The sequence below is a fragment of the Palaemon carinicauda genome, chromosome 24, assembly GCF_036898095.1.
Source record: "Palaemon carinicauda isolate YSFRI2023 chromosome 24, ASM3689809v2, whole genome shotgun sequence".
Taxonomy (NCBI): domain Eukaryota; kingdom Metazoa; phylum Arthropoda; class Malacostraca; order Decapoda; family Palaemonidae; genus Palaemon; species Palaemon carinicauda.
The window spans coordinates 108,004,321-108,014,320 of NC_090748.1; the positions used below are offsets into that span (position 1 = coordinate 108,004,321).

At 36.4% G+C, this 10,000-nt stretch overlaps 1 protein-coding gene across 1 annotated transcript in view; it reads left to right on the forward strand.

Annotated features, from left to right (window-relative positions):
- LOC137617955 (neither inactivation nor afterpotential protein G-like) overlaps nucleotides 1–10,000 on the forward strand; it is a 193,188-nt gene that overhangs the window by 167,095 nt on the left and 16,093 nt on the right. The window contains exons 4-8 of the mRNA XM_068347889.1: nucleotides 402–600; nucleotides 1,713–1,873; nucleotides 4,072–4,239; nucleotides 6,368–6,521; nucleotides 7,913–8,052. Of these exons, the coding sequence (XP_068203990.1) occupies nucleotides 402–600; nucleotides 1,713–1,873; nucleotides 4,072–4,239; nucleotides 6,368–6,521; nucleotides 7,913–8,052 (822 nt within the window). The remainder of the gene's footprint in view (nucleotides 1–401; nucleotides 601–1,712; nucleotides 1,874–4,071; nucleotides 4,240–6,367; nucleotides 6,522–7,912; nucleotides 8,053–10,000) is intronic.

A 10,000-nucleotide genomic window follows, 5' to 3' on the forward strand; every position in this document is an offset into this window, starting at 1 on the left:
ACAAATAAACAAATAAACAAGCAACCAAACAAATAAATAAATAGATAAATAAATAAATAAACAAACAAACAAATAAATAAATAAATGAATGAATAAATAAATAGATAAATAAATAAACAAACAAACAAATAAATAAATAAATAAACAAACAAACAAACAAATAAATAAATAGATAAATAAATAAACAAACAAACAAATAAATAAATAAATAAATAAATAATCAAACAAACAAACAAACAAATAAATAAACAAATAAATAAAGAAACAAACAAACAAACAAATACATAAGTAAATAAATAGATAAATAAATTAATCAATAAACAAACAAATAAATATATAAACAAACTAGAATCTTGATCATGATCCTTTTTTACCTCCAAAATGATCTCCCCATCTGACAGCAAGAGATGTGCACAGCCGATTCCACGGACCAGCAGAAACCATCAGGCGACTGTGACAGTCCAGAAAGCGATTCTAGAGGCGAAGGCAAACACATAAGACAGCGACAGGACGCAGTCCAGTGCTACGACCCTCCCCTCAGGATAACGAAGGCGAATTCTACTCTGTCCTACGTGTTCCTTGAGGCTGGGAAGGAGTTGGGTAGGGGATATTTATAGTTTTTTTTATTGGCAATGATTATTACTGTTTTATACAGTTGTTGTTGTTATTATCATTATTAATTTTATTGTTATTATTATTATTATTGGCAATGATTATTTCTGTTTTATACAGTTGTTGTTGTTATTATTATTATTATTATTATTATTATTATTATTATTATTATTATTATTATTATTTATTTCCATATTTCTTTTCCTCACTGGGCTATTGTCCCTATTGGAGCCCTCGGGCTTATAGCGTTCCTACTTTTATGACTAGGGTTGTAGCTAAGCCAGTAGTAGTAGTAGTAGTAGTAGTAGTAGTAGTAGTATTACAATAATAATAATAATTATAATAATAATAATAATAATGATAATAATAATAATTATTATTTTTATTATTATTATTATTATTATTATCATTATTATTTATTTATCTATTTATTTATTTATTTCCATATTTGATTTCCTCACTGGACTATTTTCCCTGTGGGAGCCCTTAGGCTTATAGCACCCTGCTTTTCCAACTAAAGTTGTAGTTTAGCTAATAATAATAATAATAATAATAATAATAATAATAATAGTAATAATTTATTTCCATAGTTTCCTTTTCTCACTAGGCTATTTTTTTCCTATTAGAGCCTTTGGTCTTACAGCATCCTGCTTTTCCGACTAGGGATGTAGCTAAACCAGTAGTAGTAGTAGTAGTAGTAGTAGTAGTAATAGTAGTAGTAGTAATATAATTACAATAATAATAATAATAACAATAAAAATAATAATAATAATAATAATAATAATAATAATAATAATAATTATTATTATTATTATTATTATTATTATTATCATCATCATTATTATTATTATTATTATTATTATTATTATTATTATTATTGTAATTATATTACTACTACTACTACTACTACTACTACTACTACTACTACTACTGGTTTAGCTACAACCCTAGTCAGAAAAGTAGGAGGCTATAAGCCCGAGGGCTCCAATAGGGATAATAGCCCAGTGAGGAAAGGAAATGTGAAAATAATAATAATAATAATAATAATAATAATAATAATAATAATAATAATAATAATAACACTTAACGTTGATCCAAAGGTTTACCAGTTGGAAGTCTCAATGATGACATAGACTACGGGCTGATGGCTGCTGAAACGAATGTATACCGTGGGAACCGCTGGAGTTCCGTCAAGGGCTACCTCAGGCCTGCAATGGGCCGACCGAATCTTCACGTGCTTCTCAATGCTCACACTTCGAAGGTACGTAGGCCTAGATCTTCAAAAGTTCGAAAAAGTTCAAAATTGCAGCAATTGTTTTTATATTGAAGAGGCTGATATAAGTCTTTTTTTATGGGTAGTAGGTTGGCCAATGCACCAGCCACCCGTTGAGATACCACCGCTAGAGAGTTATGTGGTCCTTGTGTGTGTGTGCGTGTGTGTGTGTGTAGATTGCCTTACCTTATGTAAGACACGGGCTCTTGCCACTGGGCAGCCCGTAAAACCGTGTGGTCCTTTAACTCACCAGACAGTACTATATTGGATCCTTCTCTCTGGTTACGGTTCACTTTCCCTTTGCCTACACATACACTGAATAGTCTGGCCTATTCTTTACAAATTCTCCTCTGTCCTCATACACCTGACAACACTGAGATTACCAAACAATTCTTCTTCACCCAAGGGGTTAACTGCTTCACTGTAATTGTTCAGTGGTTACTTTCCTCTTGGTAAGGGTAGAAGAGACTCTTTAGCTATGGTAAGCAGCTCTTCTAGGAGAAGGACACTCCAAAATCAAACCATTGTTCTCTAGTCTTGGGTAGTGCTATAGCTTCTGTACCATGGCCTTCCACTGTCTTGAGTTAGAGTTCTCTTGCTTGAGGGTACACTCGTGCACATTATTCTACCTTATTTCTCTACCTCTTGTTTTGTTAAGGTTTTTTATAGTTTATGTAGGAGGTATTTATTTTAATGTTATTGTTTTTAATATTTTATTTTTCCCTGTTTCCTTTCCTCAATGGGCTATTTTTCCCTGTTGGAGCCCCTGGGCTTATAGCATTTTGCTTTTCCAACTAGGGTTTTAGCTTAGCTAATAATAATAATAATAATAATAATAATAATAATTATAATAAAAAATTCAAATTTGCAGAAAATGTTTTTATATTGAACAGGCTGACATAAATCTTTTTATAGTTTATTTACGAAATATGTTTTAATGTTGTCAGTGTTTTTTAAAATGTTTTATTTCAATTGTTCATTATTTCTCATATCATTATTTATTTCATTATTTCCTTTCGACATATTAATTAGCTGCCTTTTTTTCAATCTTCTATATCTAACTATTCTTTGGCCATTTCCATCTATCTTTAATGCCTTAACTCCATTTTCTATGCCATTACATGGTTGTTAAGTCGAATCCCGTTTTCTATTGCCCCTCATGCTTACCCAGACTATTCTTTGGCCATTACCATCTATCTTTGATGCCTTAACTCCGTTTTCTATGCCACTACACAGTTGTTATCCCGAATCCCGTTTTCTATTGCTTCTCATGCTTACCCAGACTATTCTTTGGCCATTACCACCTATCTCTAATGCCTTAACTCCGTTTTCTATGCACTTACACAGCTGTCTTCTCGAACCCCGTTTTCCATTGCCTCTCATGCTCACCCAGAGTATTCTTCGGCCATTTCCATCTATCTTTAATGCCTTAACTCCGTTTTCTATGCCATTTCATAGCTGTCTTCTCTAACCCCGTTTTCTATCGCCTCTCAAGATTACCCAGACTATTCTTTGGCCATTACCATCTATCTTTAATGCCTTAACTCTGTTTTCTATGCCACTACACAGTTGTTATCCCGAATCCCGTTTTCTATTGCCTCTCATGCTTAACCAGACTATTCTTTGGCCATTACCATATATCTTTAATGCCTTAACTCCGTTTTCTATGCCATTACATAGTTGTCTTCTTGAATCCCGTTTTCCATTGCCACTCATGCTTACCCAGACTTCTCTTTGGCCATTACCATCTATCTTTAATGCCTTAACTCTGTTTTCTATGCCACTACACAGTTGTTATCCCGAATCCCGTTTTCTATTGCCTCTCATGCTTAACCAGACTATTCTTTGGCCATTATCATATATCTTTAATGCCTTAACTCCGTTTTCTATGCCATTACATAGTTGTCTTCTTGAATCCCGTTTTCCATTGCCACTCATGCTTACCCAGACTTCTCTTTGGCCATTACCATCTATCTTTAATGCCTTAACTCTGTTTTCTATGCCACTACACAGTTGTTATCCCGAATCCCGTTTTCTATTGCCTCTCATGCTTAACCAGACTATTCTTTGGCCATTACCATATATATTTAATGCCTTAACTCCGTTTTCTATGCCATTCCACAGTTGTCTTCTCGAATCCCGTTTTCTATCGCCTCTCATGCTTACCCAGACTATCTTATTTTCAGGTCATTTGGGAAGGAAAGCGCGCAGTAGGAGTCGAGTACTTGATGTACGACGTTCCTCATACAGTGTACGCACGCGCAGAGGTCATACTGTCGGCTGGAGCTATCAGCACACCTTCAATACTTATGCATTCTGGCATTGGCAATCCTGAAATTCTTAACTATTTTGACGTAAGTATTACCAGCTTCAATCTGTTAATATAAGTTATGTCCTATATATTCTTTTTTTTTCGAACAGAAAACGGGATTTTTATCATTTGTAAAGTTTTGTAGAAATTTGGGTATTTATCATTGTAAATTTTTCGTTTCGAAATATGTACGAAAAATATATAGATATTGCTAAAATTAGATTTATTCCCACTTTTATGTTTCGTTTTTTTTAACATAACTATCATCATCATCATCATCACCATCGTCATCATCATCATCATTATCATCGTCTCCTCCTACGCCTATTGACGCAAAGTCCTCAGCCATGTAGGCCTGGGTCTTCTAACTCTTCTAGTACCTTGTGGAGCCCAGTTAAATGTTTAGTGAACTAATCTCTATAATATAGAAAAATCAAGTTATTTATTTACTTAGTTTTTTAAACATCCACAACTATAGTCAATTCTTTTTAGTGAGGCAGATTTGCACCGACTCGCAGCGCTGCCCTTTTAGCTCGGAAAAGTTTCCTGCTATATGATTGGTTAGAATTATCTTGTCCAACCAATCAGCGCTCAGGAAACTTTTCCGAGCTAAAAGGACACCCCCTGCGAGTCGGTGCAAATCTGCCACGCTAAAAAAAATTGACTATAGACTTTCCTTCTCTGTCCTCCTCCAGATTCCTGTCGTCAAATATAGCAGGAAACTTTTCCGAGCTAAAAGGGCACCCCTGCGAGTCTGCGCAAATCTGCCACCCTAAAAAAATTGACTATAGACTTTCCTTCTCTGTCCTCCTCCAGATTCCTGTCGTCATTTGCACCGACTCGCAGCGTTGCCCTTTTAGCTCGGAAAAGTTTCCTGCTATATAATTGGATAGAATTATCTAATCAATCAGCGATCAGGAAACTTTTCCGAGCTAAAAGGACACCCCCTGCGAGTCGGTGCAAATCTGCCACGCTAAAAAAAATTGACTATAGACTTTCCTTCTCTGTCCTCCTCCAGATTCCTGTCGTCAAATATAGCAGGAAACTTTTCCGAGCTAAAAGGGCACCCCTGCGAGTCTGCGCAAATCTGCCACCCTAAAAGAATTGACTATAGACTTTCCTTCTCTGTCCTCCTCCAGATTCCTGTCGTCATTTGCACCGACTCGCAGCGTTGCCCTTTTAGCTCGGAAAAGTTTCCTGCTATATAATTGGATAGAATTATCTAATCAATCAGCGATCAGGAAACTTTTCCGAGCTAAAATGGCACCGCCTGCGAGTTGGTGCAAATCTGCCACACTAAAAAAAAAATGACTATAGACTTTCCTTCTCTGTCCTCCAGATTCCTGTCGTCAAATCGTCATATAGCAGGAAACCTTGCCGAGCTAAAAGGGCACCCCCCTGCGAGTCGGTGCAAATCTGCCACGCTAAAAAAAATTGACTATAGACTTTCCTTCTCTGTCCTCCTTCAGATTCCTGTCGTCAAATATAGCAGGAAACTTTTCCGAGCTAAAAGGGCACCCCCTGCGAGTCGGTGCAAATCTGCCTCATTAAAAAAAATTGACTATAGACTTTCCTTCTCTGTCCTCCTCCAGATTCCTGTCGTCAAATCCTCATATAGCAGGAAACCTTTCCGAGCTAAAAGGGCACCCCTGCGAGTCTGCGCAAATCTGCCACGCTAAAAAAAATTGACTATAGACTTTCCTTCTCTGTCCTCCTCCAGATTCCTGTCGTCAAATATAGCAGGAAACTTTTCCGAGCTAAAAGGGCACCCCCTGCGAGTCGGTGCAAATCTGCCTCATTAAAAAAAATTGACTATAGACTTTCCTTCTCTGTCCTCCTCCAGATTCCTGTCGTCAAATCCTCATATATCAGGAAACCTTTCCGAGCTAAAAGGGCACCCCTGCGAGTCTGCGCAAATCTGCCACGCTAAAAAAAATTGACTATAGACTTTCCTTCTCTGTCCTCCAGATAGAATTATCTTGTCCAACCAATCAGCGATCAGGAAACTTTTCCGAGCTAAATGGGCACCCCTTGCGAGTCGGTGCAAATCTGTCTAACCAGTCATATAGCAGGAAACTTTTCCGAGCTAAAAGGGCACCCCCTGCAAGTAGGTGCAAATCTGCCACGCTAAAAAAAATGACTATAGACATTCCTTCTCTGTCCTCCTCCAGATTCCTGTCGTCAAATCCCTACGAGGTGTCGGTGCCAACTTGCAAGACCATCTCAACATTCCACTTTACGTAGACATCAAGGCACCCATTTCCATCACTCAGAATAAACTCCAGACTATCCCTACTTTCTGGAATTACTTAGTTCATGGCAAAGGTATGGTGTGATCTTTTCAATTTCGAAGTTATTCCTTTCTACTTCCAAGCGTTTTAAGATTATGCTATTCAGGGGAAAGGTGGAAGTTTCTGAAAATTAGTTGATGTGTTTGTTGATAAACTTTTTCTTTCTTCTTCTTCTTCTTCTTCTTCTTCTTCTATTCAGGGAAAAGGTGGAAGTTTCTGCAAATTAGTTGATGTGTTTGTTGATAAACTTTTTCTTTCTTCTTCTTCTTCTTCTTCTTCTTCTTCTTCTTCTTGTTATTATCTTCTTCTTCGTATTGCTATTATTTTCTTCTTCTTCCTCTTCTTCTTCTTCTTCTTCTTCTATTAAGGGAAAAGGTGGAAGTTTCTGCAAATTGATTGATGTGTTTGTTGATAAACTTCTTCTTTTTCTTCTTCTTGTTATTAATCTCTTCTTCTTCGTCTTGTTATTATGAATTGGTTGTTGTTCTTGATATTCTTTCTTCTTCTTCATCTTCTTCTTCTTCTTGTTATTATTCTCTTCTTTTTCTTCTTCTTCTTCTTGTTATTATTCTCTTCTTCTTCTTCTTCATCATCTTCTTCTTCTTCTTCTTCTTCTTCTTCTTCTATTCAGGGAAAAGGTGGAAGTTTCTGCAAATTGATTGATGTGTTTGTTGATAAACTTATTATTATTATTATTATTATTATTATTATTATTATTATTATTATTATTATTATTATTATTATTATTATTCTCTTCTTCTTCTTCTTCTTCTTGTTATTATGAATTGGTTGTTGTTCTTGATATTCTTTCTTTCTTCTTCTTCTTCTTCTTCTTTTTAATTTATTTCCCCAATTGCCTTACGCCCTTCTCCTCCCTCCCAAATCTTTATAGAATGACACAAAATAGTACTTCAAATCTTTATAGAATGACATACGAGAAACATTTTTTCTAATCTCTCTAGAATAACATGCGAATGCTATTACCAAAGAACACTAAAAGAATTCTGTCAAAATTACTTCAAATCTATATAGAATGACACACAAGAAAAAAATAATTCAAATCTTTATATAATGACATACGAAAAACATTACTTCTAATCTCTATACATGCAAGAAACGTTACCTCTAATCTCTATACAGTAACATGCAAGAAACATTACTTCTAATCTCTATACATGCAAAAAACATTACTTCTAATCTCTATACATGTAAGAAACATTACTTCTAATCTCTATACATGCAAGAAACATTACTTCTAATCTCTATACATGCAAGAAACGTTACTTCTAATCTCTATAGAATAACATGAATAATATGCGAGAAACATCACTTAAAACCTGACCGCTAAACACCAAAGAACACTAAAAGAAAGCGCTCTACCTCATGTAATCTCTAACGCCCTTCTCCTCCTTCTCCCGCCCGCAGGTGACCTAGCTGGGGCAGCCATCGAGGGCGTGGGCAACATGCCCATAAAGAAGAACCTACCGGAAGTGGGCATCATACTTTTTAACCTCGGGAGCGTTGATAAACAACTCTATTCCGGCATCTCCAATATGAAGTTGGATGTGAGTTTTTTATTATTATTATTTATATGAATGTGTTGAGGTGGTTTGGCCATGTTGAGAGAATGGAAAATGGCTGTCTGCTAAAGAAGGTGATGAATGCAAGAGTTGATGGGAGAAGTACAAGAGGAAGGCCAAGGTTTGGGTGGTTGGATGGTGTGAAGGAAGCTCTGGGTGATAGGAGGATAGATGTGAGAGAGGCAAGAGAGCGTGCTAGAAATAGGAATGAATGGCGAGCGATTGTGACGCAGTTCCGGTAGGCCCTGCTGCTTCCTCCGGTGCCTTAGATGATCGCGGAGGTAGCAGCAGTAGGGGATTCAGCATTATGAAGCTTCATCTGTGGTGGATAATGTGGGAGGTTGGGCTGTGGCACCCTAGCAGTACCAGCTAAACTCGGTTGAGTCCCTTGTTAGGCTGGAGGAACGTAGAGAGTAGAGGTCCCCTTTTTTGTTTTTGTTTCATTTGTTGATGTCGGCTACCCCCCAAAATTGGGGGAAGTGCCTTTGGTATATGTATGTATAAGTAACGAATCTCTTTGATTAATAGTGTTGTGGTGGCTGATGTGGTAACGTCCCTGACTGGTGAACGCTCAAACTCGTTAGTTCATTTGTTCGCTGCTATCTCACTATCATTGTGAGGGTAGAAGAGACTCTTTAGCTTTAGTAAGCAACTCTTCTAGGAGAAGAACGCTCCAAAATCAAACCATTGTTCTCTAGTCTTGGGTAGTGCCATAGCCTCTGTACCATGGTCTTCCATTGTCTTGGGGTAGAGTGCTCTTGCTTGAGGGTACACTCGGGCACACTATTCTTTCTTATTTCTCTTTCTCTTGTTTTGTTAAAGTTTTTTTATAGTTTATATAAGAAATATTTATTTCAATGTTACTGTTCTTAAAATATTTTATGTTTTCCTTGTTTCCTTTCCTCACTGGGCTATTTTCCCTATTAGAGCCCTTGGGCTTATAGTATCCTGCTTTTCCAACTAGGGAAATAATAATAATAATAATAATAACAATAGGGTTGTGGTGGCCGATGTGGTAACGTCCCTGACTGGTGAACGCCAGACTGGGGTTCGAATTCCGGTCAAACTCGTTAGTTTCTTTAGTCGCTGCTATCTCACTACCCTTGTGAACTAATAATAATAATAAAATGTTGAATTTTAGCATAAAATTACTATTGGTAGAAAAACAAACGGTGTCTTATTTTTATCTCAATTGAGTCTTCAATCTACCTAAATATGTGACTATAGTCCATTTCTTTTAGCGAGTCATATTTGCACCGACTCGCAGCGGTGCCCTTTTAGCTCGGAAAAGTTTCCTGGTCGCTGATTGGTTAGAATTATCTTGTCCAACCAATCAGCGATCAGGAAACTTTTCCGAGCTAAAAGGGCACCGCTGTGAGTCGGTGCAAATCTGCCTCGCTAAAAGAAATTGACTATAGTTAGATCTTCCGTCAAAGTAATGTTAGTCATTTGATTATATACAACGCAAGGGTTTAAAAAGAGTTCAGTATAAAGCAATACTTTATTTTTCAAAGTTTTACATTATACATAGCACAGTAAACAGAGATTACAGAGAATTGTTTATCTTGATAAAAGGAAGTTTAGTGTTTAAAACATATTGAATCCGTTTCCGTAAGTCATTTCATTACATGAAAGGAGTAATTTCATTGTTTTAATTGTAGTTCTGAATTTCTTTACAATGTCATCACTATGTAAATATCAGTAAAAAACTAAGAAATTAAAATCCCTCAACCAGAAATCCCAAAGAAGACTATATAGGCCTAGGCTTCTTAACACATTATTAAAGCAGTTTCAATTATCTCATTACATTACAGGAGTAATTTAATCATTTTGATTGCAGCTTTAATATCTTTATAATGTCATCACGATGAAAATATCAGTTTAAACCAAGAAGTTAACACCTCTCAACCAGAAATCCCGAGGAAGAAGTGTA